The sequence below is a fragment of the Lycium ferocissimum genome, chromosome 9, assembly GCF_029784015.1.
Source record: "Lycium ferocissimum isolate CSIRO_LF1 chromosome 9, AGI_CSIRO_Lferr_CH_V1, whole genome shotgun sequence".
NCBI lineage: Eukaryota > Viridiplantae > Streptophyta > Magnoliopsida > Solanales > Solanaceae > Lycium > Lycium ferocissimum.
In genome coordinates, this window is record NC_081350.1 from 2520635 (window position 1) to 2539660 (window position 19026).

At 35.2% G+C, this 19026-nt stretch overlaps 3 protein-coding genes across 3 annotated transcripts; 1 reads left to right on the forward strand and 2 right to left on the reverse strand.

The window, feature by feature from the left end:
- Positions 1–1546: 1546 nt before the first annotated feature.
- Positions 1547–3684, forward strand: LOC132029509 (uncharacterized). Its single transcript, XM_059418752.1, has 4 exons — positions 1547–1923; positions 2006–2120; positions 2206–2326; positions 2653–3684. The coding sequence occupies exons 1-4, from the start codon at positions 1823–1825 to the stop codon at positions 3462–3464; spliced, it is 1149 nt and encodes a 382-aa protein (XP_059274735.1). The 5' UTR covers positions 1547–1822; the 3' UTR covers positions 3465–3684.
- Positions 3685–6830: 3146 nt separating this feature from the next.
- Positions 6831–10972, reverse strand: LOC132029510 (uncharacterized). The gene is made up of 3 exons (XM_059418753.1): positions 10372–10972; positions 9282–9593; positions 6831–8052 (listed from the first exon to the last, which is right to left on the reverse strand). The coding sequence occupies exons 1-3, from the start codon at positions 10867–10869 to the stop codon at positions 7108–7110; spliced, it is 1755 nt and encodes a 584-aa protein (XP_059274736.1). The 5' UTR covers positions 10870–10972; the 3' UTR covers positions 6831–7107.
- A 4000-nt stretch (positions 10973–14972) lies between these two features.
- On the reverse strand, positions 14973–15611 carry LOC132029491 (secreted RxLR effector protein 161-like). The gene has a single exon (XM_059418736.1). It carries the CDS (start codon positions 15609–15611, stop codon positions 14973–14975), a length of 639 nt encoding a protein of 212 aa, XP_059274719.1.
- Between the last annotated feature and the right edge of the window lie 3415 nt (positions 15612–19026).

Below are 19026 nucleotides of genomic sequence, written 5' to 3' on the forward strand. Positions count from 1 at the left end.
TCTAGCAGCCGTGTTCATCAGATACAAGATGATGTTCTTATACAAAAAGAATATTAGCTGTTTTGGAAGTATGATAGAAGATAATTTTAAAACATTTCTAAATTAATAGAGCAAATTTGGACCCATTAGTAATGTTTTTGAAGAGCCTAATGTGATGATCCACCATGTCACCATGCCACATAGGTGCCACTTGACACATATATTTTTCATGTAGAATGGTTACATAAGAGGAAGACTAGATATTATGGAAAGATTCTAGAGACATATGGAAATTTTTCTTAGAAGATCCTAGAATTCCATGGATTTGCATGAAAGTCCTTGGAACACTTGAGTTAGGGGTGAGCATGGTACGGTATGGTACGGTATTTAAAATTTCGGTATGGTAATTTCGATTTTCGATTTCTAAAAATACTATACCATTACTGTACCAAATTAATTCGGTATGGTTTGGTATTTTAATATTCGGTTTCGGTATTTTACGATACGGTAAATCGGTATCATAGTTTGTCCCGACTTATATACACTCATAATGTGGAGAATTATGAGTTCCGCTACTTAAGAAACGTCTGAATTATATGTACTAAACACCTTACACATGTAAAAATATTCAAAAGAAAGTACAAGCAATCCCCTTCATAAATCAAAAACACAAAAAAGAAATTTAAATCAAGATAGAGTAATCAAAGTTCCAATGTTTAAACAATTAGTTTTCTAATAATGTTATTTTATATATTTGTTAGTATTATAATACTAAGATATATGAATTGTATATGTAATTATATACTTCGGTAGCATATTCGGTATTTCAGTATTTTCTTTATGAATACCGAATACCGTACTGAATACTAAACTTTTTAAAAATGCATACCAAATACCGTGCCAAATACCATAATACCAAAACCGCGGTATAAAATATTTCGATTTCGGTATGGTAATCGGTATCTACCATACCATAACCACCCCTAAGTTGAGTAGAGATTTTTTGAATATGGGTTTATTTGTAAATATGTAGGAACTTATACAATAATTATTATTTACATATTAGTCCCTAAGTGAGTAGTATAAATAGAGGGATCAAGCAAATTATTCAAGTTCTCTCTAATACAAAACTTTCTTTAGCAAATTTCTCATCTTTCTTAACTACAATTTTCTTAGCGATATTGAATGTAGTAAGTTAGACTAACTTAACATAGTAAGATAATGAGCAAATTGTCAAGAGCTGCACGTACGGTTAGTAAAAGTTTAAGGACACGGCACTAGAGAGTAAAAGTGGTGGGTAAAGAGTGAAACGCACAATAGAAAGAAAGATGACTGGATTAGATATATTATGAGGCTGGGGTTTGCCTATCATTTCCCCTACCGACAATGACAAATAATACATCAAAACTTTTTTCTTCATTTGTTTCCCTAACCCCACATAGACAAAAGCTCATGAATGGTCAGGAAGAGAGCAAAGGTGAGGGTGACCCTTCGGGCCTGGGGAAGCAGGCATGTGTTTCAGTGGGGGACACCCATCAAAGACTCTTCAAAGAAATGATTTTAAAAAAAAAAAAAAAAAACTTCCTACATAGCCCCCACTTCATGAATTATTGAGTGAATGACACATAACATAATGAATAAAGGATATCAATCCAAATGTTTATAGTGTAATAAAGTGCAAGCTCCCCTTATAGCTAACAACCCCCTTCTGTTCTCTCCACAACAGGGTCTATTGGGAAGTCACGACACATGCTTTGAAGCACTTAAAAGCTCAATCAAGTACAAGAATTTTTGGTTTTATATATTGTAGTTTCTTCTTCTACATCTTCCCAGTTCTTGTAACATGCCTAAACCTGGTCCAAGACCCTATGAATGTGTTAGGAAAGCTTGGCATAGTGGTAGACACCAACCCATCAGAGGTTCCCTTATTCAAGAAATTTTCAGGTACTTTTTTCCCCTTTCAAGAATCATTTTCTTTATAAAAGAAAAGTTTATTTTTTAATGATTTCTTATGGTTTTTGAGTAGAATTGTGAATGAGGTTCATGGCTCAGCAACTAAGAAGAATAAGGAATGGCAAGAGAAGCTCCCTATAGTTGTCTTCAGAGCTGAGGAAATTATGTATTCCAAGGCTAATTCTGAGGTTGTGTTTTTACCAATTTCCCCTTTTGATTAACTTTAAACTTTTGTTCTGTTGTTTATGGGTGGTTTGTATTTTATTTGTTTAGGCTGAGTATATGGATCTTAAAACTCTTTGGGATAGATTGAATGATGCCATTGACACTATCATTAAAAGAGATGACAGTACTGAATCAGAGTCTAGGGACCTCTTACAACCTTGCATTGAAGGTACCCTTAATCTTCCTTTCCCTTTTCTCATTTGTCCTATGTCAATACTTATTTTCAGTTTTCAGTATGACAGCATGTAAGTTCTGCTTTTCAAGTTCTGTAATCTCTCTTGAGAAGATCTATGCCAGCAGTCACGTTTGTGTATATTTCATATATTATGATTTTTGATATAATTCTTTTGTTATGATTCTGCATAGTGAGCTATATTTCTATGGCAAGTTGAGTTCTTGAGCATTTCTCTATTGTTTCCAAAAATTTAAAGGTGAAAACTTTGGTCTTATTCTATGTGAAGATGATTTAATTTAAACATGTTTTTGGCTGATTAGCTGCTTTGCATTTGGGTTGCTCACCAAAAAGATCATCAAGGAGCCAAAGGAACAATTCTCCAAGATATTACCTAACTCCAGAGTCTAACTCAGTACCTACTGGAAATTCGCATGACAGAAACAGAGGAAATCCTTTTCCTAACAGTATATTTTTCTCCAAAGATCCTAAATTTATATCAGCCACACTGAAAAATTCAAACCCTTGTGCCCCAGAGTCTAACAAAATGCTTCCTTTCTCGACTCTGAAGTTTCCTCCATCTGTTGGCATACAAACTTTGCCAATGCAGACTGCCCGTGCCTCACCTAATTCTTGTACTATGTATCCTTTGTATCACGGTTGTCAATTTGAACCTTCTGTTCCCAAGTTTGGTGATGCCAAATCAAATACTCAGCTTGTGGATGAGAACAAGAAGATTGCTCCAAAAAATCCTCCGTCGTGTAACTTAAACGCTTTGAGTGAAACTTCTCGGACAGATTGTGAAGATGTTTCTGAGAATCAAACTGTAATAGGGTGTGATTTATCGCTGCGTTTGGGTTCGTTTGTGGTTCCGTGCACTAGCATTGAGAACGCTTTACCTGAGGATGATAAAGCTGGTGATACATGCAAGTTAAATGACCTATCTCCACAGTTCAATAGAGGTTTGTCATTCTTCTTGAAGGAAAATGCTGATAAAGACCAGTTTGAATCATCTTCAATGAGTTCCAACGGCCAAAATTTGAATGTGGAGTCAGTTTTGGCAAAGAGAAAGCTGGCTGAGGATCAGCAGATTTATTGGCCAATGAAGTTCCCTTTTAACAAATTCAGGTCTTAGGTTATTAACTAAGGTTTCAGTATTTTTCTTGGCAAACTTTGGATTAGGAAATTGAAAATCTGTATCTTTTAGTCTGCTGGTTGTAGGTTTGCATTTCCTTTGATGAGGTTTGTTTGTAACTTTGTATGCTGCAAACTGCCCTAATTTTGAAGTGTTAATATTCAATGAGTTCCAAATCCATGTAGAAAAAAACCCTATTGCTACTTTCTTTGTCCATGAATCATGATGCGTCTCCTTTGTAGTTTTGCATAAAACCCCACTTGACTTGTACATTCAAGAACCAAAGCCAAAATGGTCCCAAAATTAGACCACCACCACACTGTGAACTGTAACAGTATGAAGTGATTGATAGAGGCCTTGTTGCTTTTTAAGTGAAGTGTAGGATCTTTTTCACAAAAGTCCCTCTTTTGAAGTGTTGATATTCAACGAGTTCCCAATCCATGTAGAATGATCCAGGACTATTTTCTTTGTCAACATGGCTGGTTTTCTGCTCTTAATCTTCATTTAGGATATGTGTACTTCAATGTGAGGTGGGGGCTGGGAGGAAGCATCTGCTTGTGATTCTTGCATAAATCCCCTTGATAGTACATTCAAGATCCATGAACAAAGCTAAATGGTCCCAAAAAAAGTCATCAAGACCACATGACTATACACTGTTGAAGTGATGAAGGAGGGATCAGTAAGGGATGAAGTTATGGATAGGACCTTGTTGCTTTCCAAATGAGGTGAAGGGTCATTTTACAAGATCTGGTCATAGAAATGGCATTAGATGGACCTCCTTCTACTAGTATTTCCTTTTTCTCATTAGCTATTTACACCAAACCAACTCTGCCTGGATAAAGGAGGAGGGTTGCCGAGGGTCAATTTGAAACAGTCTCTCTACCCCATAAAGATAGGGGTAAGGCTGCCTACCTCTTACCCTCTCCAGACCCACTTGTGGGGCTTCACTGGTTTTCTTGTTGTTTGTTTTGTTTGTTGTTATTTACACCAAACCAAGGAACGATGATATGTGTCTTTCATATACACATTTATCACTTATGTAATGGTTTGTATTCTCACTTTAATTCTAACTCCTATAGTTAAATTTTTTGTTGGGTGTGAAAACTCGGTGCGCAGATGATGTTAATGAAAGGACTGCAGGTTTGCACATGACCTGTTTTCTTTTTTTTGTTCTGTTCCATGAGTGACTTTCACACTTTATACACCATGATACATAGCACATCTGATGCTTTCTTGATACTAAAGCCCCTATGACCCGACACAAATTTTGAGATCTTTTTCCTGGACTTCATAAGAAATTTAATAGGGGCCCTTTAGGGGTGACATGAGTCATGGTACATTGATATAACAGTGAGCTTTCAATCTATGGATATTGAGCTTTCAATTGTATATATATGGATATTAAGCTTGACATATTTATACTCCGTCTACATGAGATCAACCTAATAATATTGCCATGTGATGTGCAATAGAACAAATATTATTGAGTAATTCTACAATAGCACTGTATGCACAAACGTGCCATATGCCCTTTTTCATCTTTTGAAAATGCTGAAGGGAATCAGAATTCCAGCTAGCAAAAGTTGCAGAACCTTTAGACAAATTTTTTTTTTTTTTTTTTTAAAAAGACTGTAGGGGTCATTCGGTTTGAAAACAAGTTATGCAGAGATTAATAATACAAAGATTATAATGTAGGAATTATTTCTGGATATTTTTTCAAAAAAGAATCGGTATAAGTTTGAACCGATGATGGTATTTTTCTCATTTTATTAGTTTAACCATGTATACATGTATTCTTATTTCTCACTCTATTTCGCATAATATAATGCATAGATTTTCTCATAAATGGACATATTTTTTTTAAGAAAGGAAAGTATAATATTAACAAAACAATGTGATAGGTTAACCAAACAATGTATATCGAATGTTGGTATTTATATCCAGATTCGTTCACTTAAAACACAACCAGAAGGCCACTAATGTCCATAAAAGTGGATTTACGTATGTTACCATATAAATTCATGTTGAATTAACTGTTCTTGTCGGAGAAATGGGCAATCCAATTTTGACTCTTAGTTTTCTGCTGAGCTCCTTGTTCAAAAATTTTGATTCGTCCTTATGCGACTATAGAAACTAAGAACGATTCACTTAATGGATGGTTAAGGGATTTGGTTAAAACAGAAGTGATGTTAACATTAACATGAATATAAGAATGCTTTGTCTTTTTAAGTTGCAATGTACCTATTGGTGTTTAAGTGAGATTAATTCATGACAAAGTGAAGAAACCATTATTTAATGGTTACCATGCCAGCAGAGAGAACTGTCTTGAATTTAGGGGTCCTACGTGCCTAACTAGTTAGGAGGAGCAATTTTTAGATTGCAGCAACTGAAGCAAAAGAGCGGTGTTGAAATATAATTCATTTACTACAGTAATTTTTTTTAATCTATTAAGTTGTTTCGGTTTAGGATGAATCTATTTTCTTGAATTTTAAATTTCTATTGGATTAGATTATTTTGTTCAGATATGTTGGTTTTTTTTTTTGAATTTTAAATATGCAGTTTTTCTTTTTTCAAGTTGGCTATTTAAAGCCTCAAATGCTTAATAAAATTATTAAAGAGACATTTTCAATCAACACTTTCAACCCTGTAACTACACAATCTTTTGAAAACCCAACAAGAAGTATTCAATTCCCTCCGTTAGGCATGGAATTGCAATAGTTCGGAGACAAGTTAGAGATAAACCGCTCCTTATTAACTCAAGATCACCTCTTTCATGTGAGAATAAAGGGAGCTTTTACTCAGGGCCTTACACAGCATAAATTGATTAGTCGGGCCCGGAAGGTAGGCGGGGATCAACTGAAGCAAAGTCGAGCACATTATACTCTTCAGGAATTGTGCTTCATGTCAGTTTTTACGGCTAATAGCTGGTGTATTCACACTGAATGAAAGAGCTCCAAATTGTAAAATAAACTATTGACAGTTTAAACAATAAGTAATTGTCTTTCTTTGTGATTTATTTATGTCTTTCTTTGTGATCTATTTATGGGGATGTGTCGATCTTCATTCCCCGGAATTAAAAGGCTCACTATGAAACTTTCAGCAAACAGATTTTTTTGTGAGGAACTGACTCTTGTTCCTTTCTCATAGATAAACAATTAGAGTCCCATGTGTCCTCAACCAATTTGGCAACGGCTGGTCTCCTAGAAAATACAATACTAAGATAAGTGACTTGACACAATCTGAAGACCCTTAACGGTTGAAATGTACAAGGAAACAAAGTGATGGATACATACAGTGAGACGTCCATTTTACAGAGAAAATGATGAGGTCACTGAAAAGTTAGTTAATGAGAATTTTCTTGAGAGATTTTTCTTAAATATGCTCAACTGAGGAATTTATTAAACTTTTAAGCTACTTCACCCATTGATTTTCAATTTGGTGTTTAATGCTCAGATTGCTTACATTATAATGCTACATGACATTCTTTAATCACCTTTATGACCAGGTCTAATCATGTTAGATATAGCATCTCTAAAAGCGTTAGAGTGTACAATGTCTCTTCGCTGTGGAAGAGAGTATGCTCATAATTGCAAATTTACAGTACTGTGATACAAATACACACTAGGCAACTTCAATGTACATCCTACAAATAAGGAGGTGTAGAAGTAGCAGAAGAAAAGAAAGGTGATGATGTCAAAGACGACGAAGAAGAAGATAGCAAGTAGCTGAAGTTGAACTCTATCTGCAACCGATGATGAAGAGAAAAATAAGAAACTGTCTCCTTTTTCTCTTGCTCCTCGAGTTCCTTTAGAGGGATAGCCGCGAGAAATTTCTTGATGAATTCTCTGCAGCATTCTTTCCCCTTGCATATCATCTCTTCCTTAGCCTCAGGCTCATCTTTCTGAGACTTGTCCTCTGCAACCTTCTCATACATCATAGTGTTATCGTCAAACTTTAAAATGTATGCTTTGCTGCAACCCTCAAATAGCCGTTCTCCCAATGTATCAATAATGTAATAAGCATTAGCTTCCACCTTCAATATGAAGAAATGATCGTTCCAACTTATTATATAAACTCTAGGTTCAACTTCAATGACATCTGGAACGCTACTAATCTTGTCCCATATCTGATCAAATGACATTACTCCTTGCAATGATTCGAACTTCTCTGGGCTAAAGAATCCAACAAAGGATTGATCATGCGAGATGGCTATAGGTCGAATACCAGCATGCAGGACAGTCTCTAAATCAAAGTGCTTGTTAGGGAAATCATTGATGTAAGTGTCATTCTGGCATAGCTTTCTCCATTCTGATGAACCCTGTAGTATGAGGTTATCGAATTCTGATCTCGTGGGCATTGCATCTCTATTAGATTGCAGCCAATGGGAGATAACCGCTACTAGTGCTGTGCATGCACTCTCACCAGCAGCCTTGTCGCTGCATTGGTCGAAAGATGCAAGGAAGACATTGGTTTTGAGCCTTGTTTGCCCGTCCCTACTCTCTAATTCCTTCACTTCCCAAGCAGACTTTGTGCTGCTGCCTTCATTTTGGTCCCTTGATTCAGTAGAAAGCTCAGGCTTCTCCACATTCTGTTAGTGAAAAACGCATAAGCATCAGAGAGCAAATTTTCACCATATACCAAACTTTAGTTTAGGATAAGAGAAATTTTCTGATTATATCAGGTATATTTCCAGCCTAAGCATAACAGAATTGACTCGTCGGTATTTTTTTCTTGCTTGTTAACAAGGTAGATGGTTATAGGAATGTTTGCTAATAAGACATGCCTATAGCAAAGCGTTTAAAGTTCAGATGACTATACATCTCACAACCAAAGATGTACAACTGTTTGATTGTGAAATTTGGCCTTGACTTGTTCCAAATTCTTCTAGTAATAAATGACAATGACAAGACATATCTTTGGACAATACTAAGCTTTGGAAGACATCGACTTGCCAACTTAAATCTCTTTTTCCGATTATTATTCTAATGCAGATTTGATGACTCCTCGCATTGGAACAATAGTTTTATTTTGCACAAAGTTTTCCTCTTTTGAAAAGACACATTTCCAAAAAGTTATCCAAACGCCAATAGAAGTGTATAATTTTTGCACGTTTAGTGTAAAGCATGGAATCATTGATATTGTTTCCAAGACCTGTACTTTGTTTTCGCCTTAGCCATCTAAAAAAATTGTTTGATTCTTCTCCTAAATTGCAGCAAATTTTCAAAAGTAAGTTCTCAAAATTTAAATTCTAAAGTATTAAATGTGTATGACCAAGTTATAAATTTAGTAGTATTCAAATTAGTAAAACTCATTTGTGAAAAATGTAGAATTTCTCAACCTTACCTATTCAAGCTTATACTATTCGTTTTTCATCTTTTTATTACATGCTAGGGGTTCAACCTTTCTTAACATAATCGAATTCCCTATTGTAAGAGTACAACCATGTAGATGCCAAACTTTTTTTTTTTTTTTGGCGTATTTGCTAAGGAAAGAAAAAGTCTAACTTCGAATATAGAAATAGCTGATTTAACATGTCGCGTCCCTTATTATTACATACACATCCAGTCCCAAAATTGAATTTGTATAAAAAGTATTTGTCGCTTTTGAAAAATAAGAAGTTGTTATTATATCATTATTATTCAAACCTACCCTTATTGTTTAAGAAGAAATAAAGAACACTTTACACAAATCCCTTTGTGACTAAGGCTATTTAATATTTTGGTTAAACAAATGTGCAAAGACTCTGAAAGACATGAGTATAATATGGGGCCGAGTCAAATAGTGTTTATTATTTGGAGTTTTTGTTTGTAAATGTACCTGTTGGTTGAGTGGTGCGTCAACATTAAAGCTACGAGTCCTCTTAATGAATGGTTCTTCTTTACTCCTAGTAGGTCTCAGACTCAATCTCCTTCTCTTCCAAGAGAACCACCCTACTTTCTTCACTGAGTCAGCCTGAGTTTCAAATGTGGATGACTCGTCCGAGTCATCTTCTTGACTCAGCTTCTGTCCCTTTGTGTGACATGTGCTGTTACTCTTTGTCAAATATTGCAGCTGACTTGACTCGTTTGAATCACGGATATGACACGTCGGGTCTTGATAATCTCTGATCTCAGCAAATTTTACTTTGACCTGGAATTAATTTGAATTTGACAAAGTCAGAATAATAATCATCATATTGAATGAGTAATTAAATATACGAGGAAGTTTCCTTGTATATCTATTTAAAAATTCTTTTTCAGAAAATGGATGGACTTTTACATGATTTTTTTTTTTCCTTTCTAGGATGTGGTCCAGAAAACTAGGCTTGGAAAATAAAATTCAAAGATAAATAATTGAGTACATTATAAGTCATTGTTCATTGAACTGCTGGAATATTAAGGAATTAGTCAGCTAAAATTAGCTGTTCACTTTTGCTTATTTTTTATTTATTACTAAGTCAAAGAACATATTCTACTAAATTCTGAGCAAGATTTTTTTCATAATAGGCTCAAATATTTGACTTGTCAAAAAGAACTTTTTTAAAAAAAAGGACAAGCAAAATAGCTAGAAGCTGTATTATAAAATTCAATGGCATGGAAGCTTGATAAACATTAATCAAGCCCTTAGAAGCTTGACAAAATAGGGCATTAATCCCCAAAGGAAAAATGATTATGAAAATAAAACAAATATTCAGCTGTGAAATCATGTGAACACACGTTTGATTACAACATTAATATTGAGTTTTTGTCCATAGAAATAATCTAACAGATGTTCCCATTTGAAGATTTATGTACCGAGTAATTCCTAATTAAGGTACTTCAAATTAAGCTACCAAAAATGTATTAGGTTGATCAATTGAGGGAGACATTTTTCTATTGAGCATAATAAGATGATAAAGAAGAATAAAAGGATGGAGGATGGAACTTACATGGAGCTTAGCTAATATGGAAGTTCTACCAATATTTAAAGTAATGGGAAGCTTCTCTTCAAGTTCAGACACCTTTCTTGCAGCTAATTCTGCAACGTTAACCACCACTTTCCCAATTGCCACCATTTTCGCCGACGAATTCTCCAAACTAGTTGCGTATAAAACATCAAATGCGACATCCCATGGTGAATATTTTAGACTCTGATAACAACCAGAAACCTCTGTAAAACAACAAACGTTCTCAAACTCATCTGCATCATTATCCCATTCAATGGAATTAGCTTGTATTCCTTTCTTCATAATTCTTCGACTAGTGAAATCTTTCTTATGCTTATGAAATGGGACTAAACCAAACTTGGGTTCACCTTTCCACTTCATCTTGATTGCCATGGCCTTCACCTTTCTTGGTTCTTGATTTCCCCCATCAAAATCATCAACTCCTAATAATTCTAGCTTCAACGGTCTGATTTTCACTTGAAACTTTCTAGTCACCGCCATTCAAATAAAAGACTTTGTTCGAAACAGAAATAATCCCTATGTACATATATATAATGAGAAGACAAAGATAAATAGTTTCCTTAGGAAGCAATGGAACAGATGAAGAAAATTGAGAAAAGGAGAGGTGTAACATTAAGGGAATGTGTCATAGGACAAATGAAGAAGGGACACGTTAACGCGGGAAAGGAATTTCAACACGTGGAGAGGAGAGTACGCGTGTGTCTAGAGGAACCAAATCTTATGATAGATTTAGGAATTCGTGTAAAACATGAGAACGATGCACATTTTTGTTTTTTGTTTCCCCCACCCCACTTTCTTTCGCGAAACGTGTTAAATTTGTGTTTAAGGGACGTTTGGTTCGACGATGAGTTGTATCCTCCCTTCGGTTCATAAAAAGTAATACTCTCTCTCTTTCAATTTATGTAAATCTATTATTGTTTGGGAATCTGCCAGCTAATTTTTTTATCACGTTTTTTTTATATTTTTTTGAAATTATTTGAATTATAAATTATCATGACTTATAGTACTATTTATGTAGTTTCTAAATATATAGATATTAGGTTTTACAAACTTGAAATATCTATATCAAAATTTATAGTCAAAGTTATAAAGTTTAACCCTCGCACTCCGAAAAGATTCATATAAATTGAAACGGAGGAAGTAGTAGTATTTACTTAGTCTTTTTATTTTGGTTCCAAATAAGTGTTCGCTCACATTATCAAGAAGGAATTAATTGTTTTCTTTCAAATTTACCTCTATTAATTTAGATAAGTGGGTTTTTATATAATCAAGAAACTATATTAACTAGGTAGTATTTAATAAAGGGTAGTTAAGTCAAAATATCTTCTTCTTTTTTCTAGGAGTTAGTATTATCTTAAGGTGTATGTTAAAGGCTAAGTGAACACTTATTTTGAATTGAATGGAGTAGCGATTATAGAAATATAAAGACATGCACTCCGTCAGTACGTATTTGATAGGCCACGAAACTAAAATAAGAAAAAAAAAAATTGTGGTCTAAACAAGCCATAAAGAATTATGTAGCTATAAAACAGTTTATTAAAGGTAAAATGAAAAGTGTAAAGTTAAATTACTATTAAACATAAAAATGTGACATTCTTTTGATCGACTAAAAATATGTGCAAAATAAATTAGGACGAAGAAAGTAATATATACACTAATAATATTAATAATGCAAAATTTAGTAATGTTAAATTGTAAAGTAAAGATTATTTCTTACTGAATATCTATTTATGATGAATATGCAGTGTATGCATGATTAAAATATGTTTAGTTGTTAAATAGAATAAGAGTTTGTTTTGGAGGAAAAAGAATATATAAATTTGAAGACTATAATATATAAATTTGAAGACTATCTTTGTCATTCCAATTGTTTAATTCACGTATCATTAATATCTATATTATATTCTACATAAAATAATAATGTAAATTCCTTCATAATTTATGCAGTTATTATTTATGCGAATAAGAAGAAATAAAAAAGGTGACTAAAATGGTAAAAGTAATGCTGAATTTATGCCGGTAGAAAATAGACGACCAAACAGCATACAAATTAATAGAGTTATTATCGGATTAATATACCAACAGAACTGGCCTATGGATTTATTTTATTAATAAAAACATAAAGAATGTATACTTCCTACCAAATGGGTTCGGATTAATATACCAACAGAACTGGCCTATGGATTTATTTTATTAATAAAAACATAAAGAATGTGTACTTCCTACCAAATGGGTAAGTGTTATCCTTTCTTCTTATCTTTTTTCCCTTAAAAGTGTTCAAACTATACAATGTAAAGTGAATGTTATTACCATGAGATGCAACATCTTGAAGCTATTCTATCTTTTCCGCGATATAAAAATTTCTTCTAGAGATTGTAAGTCTTTTATTTGACTTGAAACTGGCATTGTAGGTGGTCTTTCCTTAGATTAATTCATTCAATAGTGTTCATTTATACCTTGACAACTAAAAGAAACACAGAGTTTCGTTCAAACTTTCTCCTTTTTATATGATTTAACCAAAATATGATCCAACACCTTATCTGTAAAAATATGAAGCCGTGTGTTTATGGTCTTCTATTTAAAGCTTAAAATATAATACTTATAGCATGTTTAGCCAAGCTTCTAAAATCTGCTAATTTCGAAAAGTGCTTTTCAAAGAAGTACTTTTGTAAGAAGCGGTTTGTGTTTGGCCAATCAATTTAAAAGGCACTTTTCTGCGGCAATTTGTGTTTAGCCAAGCTTTTTAAAAAGTGTTTAGTAATGCAAAATTACGAATAAGGACATGGGTAGATTTACTTAATTATTAATAGTATTATTAAGAAGATAAATAATTTAAATATTTATTATGAAAGACTGTGATTAAGCTTTCATTTTATTTAAGTAAAATATGAAAATCGTAAAGCTTTTCGTTTACCAATTAACTATAATCTGAAAAGAAAAGCTTTTAGTTTACCAATTACTAAAATCTGAGGAAATATATAATTAACTAAAATTAGTTGAAGCCTTTTGTTTACCAAAACATAGCAAAGAAAAGAAGAGCAGATAAACCAACACTCAAAGGAGATAGAAGAACGAAGACATAGGGTATTTAGAATAACGATAGTACTATACCATACTGAAGGATTACTCATAACATATTAATCTAAACTAATTAGATAGCGCGTAAATCATAAAAGGAGAACTTACGTGTTCTTCGTGTAGCGGAAGCGGAAGTCGAACCGCGGCTGGAATTATTGGCCGATGGTTGTTGTCACGGTATATTGGAGCAACCCCCTAAATCACAGTCTAAATCCTAATAATATATTGTAGAGAAGAGAAGAGCAGAAAAATATTATAGAAATATATTTTATTTTACACAGTAAGTGTTATTATATAGGAAATATTAGGGCCAAGTTTAATTACCCTAATGGGCCTTAAGCACCCCTTATGGGTGGACCCAAATTTCCTACATCTCCCACTCACACATAATGGGAGTGCTCATCTAATCTAAGAAACATGTTCTCAACTCATCTCCGCAATCATCCATACAGGGAAATAGATCGTGCGACTAGCATACTGCGAGAGCTAAGTGCTATACATCTACTAGGAGTATATAGCCTCTCGTCAAGTGCAAACCTCCAAGTATGCAGTACCCCAGATCATATGAATCACATTTGATAGAATCGCAAAATCTCATATATCATTATTTCTTGTATTCACAATTGTAACTCATAAGTTATAATTGGTGCACCAGTGAATACGAATTAATGAGATTCCATCAATGATCTTCCTCTTCTCACGATCCTTTTAACATTAGGTTAACTGCTCTTCTAGATATGCTCCGCCAGACCAAATCAGTGTACATGGTCTTTTGGAAGCACACTAAGATAGCTAACATCAAACTAAGTCTCAAGTATATGATCTGAGTCACAAAGGGTACAAATCTTGAGCCACCATTAAAGGCTCTGGGTCTCACACAACAATAAGTTGAGATTGGACTTATGTTAACCCAATTGGTCGACATTAGCACACATGGTATGAAACACATGCTACAGCATTTCCTCCTTTCCCAAGGAGCGTATGTCTTTGTCTCGTAACGAATGTTGTACAGATGATATTTAGACACCATAGGTATCTAAATTTGAGTTCCTTGATCTACTATATCATATTTAGCTCAACATCTGGCTCACTAAGTAGACTAGGTGAACACTTTTCACCTTAACGACCTTATGTCATTATCTATGCGGCGTTCATGATTTTAAGTTGATAGCTCTCAAATTATCCATTTGATAATTTTTTTTCTTAAAATCCAGTCTCATCTCCACTCATCACTAAAATAAGGAGGAGGTTACCTGTGTGAGAAGGTCAACCTCTTGTCTACCCGACATACTTAAAAAAATTAAATAAATAACGAAAGCACATAACATTCAACAGTTAAAATATGTATGTATGTAAATCAACTGTATTGATAATTAAAGAAAATCAATCTTGTGAACACGGGAAAATAAAGAACAAAAATGAAGTATCTTAAAATCTACGCAAGCCTTGAGACCTAGGGTATCTCACTAATGCATCTCTAGACAAAGGCTTGGTCAATGGATCTGCTAACATACTTTTGTAGACACATACTTCATGTTCACTACCTTGCGTTTAACCATGTCTCTCGCATAGTTATACTTGATATCTATGTGTTTGGTTTTGCAATGAAACTTAGGGTCCTTGGTAGAGGAAATTGCAGCCTCACTGTCACAATAGACTAACAGTGGTTCAGCATCTTCTGTGATATCCAATAAGTGTTCCAAGAACCTTTTCAACCAAACTGTTTTTTGTGCTGCTGATGCAAGAGCCACATATTCGGCTTCCATAGTAGATAACGATATACATGATTGTTTATTACTACTCCATGATATGGCACCATCACTGAGTAAGAAAACATATCCTGAGGTAGACTTCCTCTCGTCTAGATCTCTTCCATGATCAGCATCTCTATGGCCAACTAATAGCATATCTTTGTCACTTTGGTAACAAAGCGCATAATCAGTTGTTCCCTTCAGATATCTCATGATTCTCTTTACTGCTTGCCAATGTGCTAAACCTGGGTCGGTTTGATATCTACTTACCAAGCCAACTGCTTGACAGATATCAGGTCTAGTACACACCATAGCATACATTAGACTTCCGACTGCGCTCCTATAAGGAACTCGGCTCATTTTTTCTTTCTCTTCAGGAGTCTTAGGAAACATTTGAATACCCAGGCATGGCCTTTACTGATAGGATTATCAATAGGGCTACTATTTTACATATTGAATCGTTCAAGAACTCTTCTAACGTAATTCTCTTGGGAGAGATACAATAGTTTCTTTGGATGATCTCTTGAAATCTTAACTCCAAGAATATATGCAGCTTCACCCATATCTTTCATCTCAAATTGGGATGATAACCATGACTTTATCTCAGTAATGAACTCCTTATCATTTCCAGCTATAAGTATGTCATCTACATACAATGTTAAAATCACAAACTTGTTTCTTGATCTTTTGGTATAAACGCAATGGTCTTCATCCATCATGGTAAAACCATTGGATACAACAACATTCTGAAAACGTATATACCACTGCCTTGAAGATTGTTTGAGGCCATAATAGACTTCAAAAGTCTACAAACCTTTTGTTCGTGGCTCTTTTCAATGAAACATTCAGGTCATTCCATATAAATTTCTTCATCTAGTTATCCATTGAGAAAGGCAGTCTTTACATCCATTTGATGTAACTCAAGATCCAAGCTTGCAACTATAGCTAGAGAAAGACGAACAAAGGTAAACCTAACAGCAGGCGAGAAAGTGTCACGACCCAACCCCGTAGGCCGTGACTAGTGCCCGAGCTGGACACTCGTACACGCTCGTAACCCGAATCGGCATACAAATAACTTATACATATACAAGGGCGAGATACCGTCTCAAACTGTCGCATACACATATATCGCACATAAGCCGACAAGGCTGTCATAAAATACACAACGTCCCAAAACATATGTACACGCAGCCGACGAGGCTGCCACTGCAAATGGGGACGCCCAAACATAAATCACACAAACACAACCGAACAGTAACTAATCACAACCCACATGTATGTCTAAAGACCTCTAAGAGTAACAACAGAATCATATGACGGGACAGGGCCCCGCCGTACCCCTGAATAAACGTACATATATACAACGAAGGAATCTGTACCAAAATATGGGCTCCGGACAAAGGAGCACTCCAAGACAGCAGAGTGGATGTCCTAAACTGGCGGATCACCAAAACGATCGTCTATACCTGCGGGCATGAAACGCAGCCCCCGAAGAAAGGGGGTCATGCACGAATATGTGCGATACGTAAAGCATGGAATACAAGAAATGATTAAACTGAAATAAGAAGTGCAGAAAATCATAAGGCTTGCCTCTGAAACATAAATCATGCATATCAATATTATAACCGGCTCATTATGGGACTGAGTGACTTAAGTAAATACTCATCATGTACATATGCATATATATCGTGTCCCGGCCCTCTGGTGAGGGACTCGGTAAGTAAAATCATCATGTCATATACATATAACGTGCCCCGGCCCTCTAGTGAGGGACGCGGTAAGTAAAATCATCATATCATATACATATAACGTGCCCCGGCCATCTAGTGAGGGACGCGGTAAGTAAAATCATCATATCATATATATATATAACGTGCTCCCGCCCCCCAGCGAGGGACGCGGTAAGTAAAATCATCATATCATATACATATAACGTGCCCCCGCCCCCAGTGAGGGACGCGGTGAATGAAGTCATCATATGCCTCTGGCCGCCTCCCCCATATCATCATCATATCATATAACGTGCCCCGGCCCTCTAGTGAGGGACGCGGTGAATATCATCATATACATATAACATGCCCCGGCCCTCTAGTGAGGGACGCGGTGAATAATGCAATAGAGTCGTGCACGAATACATGCCCTGGCCCGGGACGCAGTGAAGAAGTAATAACAACTCGCACGAGCAGAGTAGTGAGAAACCATATGCACATAAAACATTTCCAAAGACTCAATAGGACACAAAAACGAATCATCATTTAAGAACCAAGACAGTAGTCAAATCAAGTTTCCTCCGAACGTCACTTGGGAACATATCCAATAGGACTTTAGAAACCATAGACACGTATCAAAACCATATGCATATAATCATCAGTCCAGACTCGACAGATAAATAAGTAATCACACTCGGGGGTTAAGACGATAGTCATGCAAGTTATTTCCAAAAAGTCGCCAGAACTATACAAAGGAAAGTCTCGGGGACCACGGATATGCATCAAACCAATCCGGGCCCGCCCATGAAAGTTAAAGTCATTATTCGTTATAGAATCTTCTACGAACGTTTCGAAGCGATCCAGTTCCGTCTATGAAAGTTACGGCCATTATTAGACATAGGATCTTTTAAGAACAAAATCTTTATGCAACCTTTAAAATCCAATCACACAGGAGACATAAAGACCATAGTTCTACTACATTAAGAATACCAACATTAAGAGATGAAGAAGAATCGTAAACATGCTCGGACCGCAAGAATGGAGTTACCCCGAGGCTCGTATCGTTTCATACTTACATCTAGGACATGCCAAAAGAAAGAAAGGGTAAGCTTTACATACCTCGTCTGCTTCCTAAGCTAATCCAAACTTAAGTCTTGGGCTGCCCACGATCTACAACAACATCGTTATATACCAAATATTAGCTATAGCTACTTAAAACTCCAATCCCAAACTAGCACTTAATTCTACGAAATTTGGGAAGCATTTCCCCTATAAATACAACAACCCCGAGAATTCAACTCGGCCAAATCTTCAACAACAATACCAACAATCATACTAATAACATCAATAATCAATTTAAAACGCATTCTAACATTAACAACCTTCTCCCACATAATGCGACGACATTCACTTACATTCAATTCAACTACATATAATCAAGCCAACACCAATGCTCGCACATTCAAGTACTAATCCGAGATCGTTCAAGCAAGATTCAAGAACATTTCAAGCAATCCGCACAATATTCAAAATAACCCAACCAACACATAGTCCACCCGAAACCTTCCCAATTCAACAATAACAACAACAACACCTTTCTTTCTTCCAAACTCATGAACTACACCAACAATCTACACGTTAACAATGTCATTATCATAAATATAAAATCTACATAAGAATCACGTTAACTTCCAAATCAGCCCACAACAATTACAAATTCAACTTGATTCATTAAACTTTCATTATCATCATAGATTCCACAACAACAACAACCAAAAATACTAAATAAAATTAGTTCAACATGCCTACGCCAAATCAGCCCATATTCGGCCACAACATCAACATACAAATTCCATAATTTTCATCCATTTCTACACCCTACAACAACACCCAAACATGCTAAATACAATTAATTCATCACTCCTACACAACACAACATATACACGGCCAAGAACCAACACACACGGCTCAACATCAACATCCATTCTTTCATGAATTTCATTCATTTCCACATACTACAACATGCACAAATCATCCATAACACATGAAAAAGAGGATTGAACCTTACCTTCTCCACTTGGTTCTTCAACTTAGCTAGA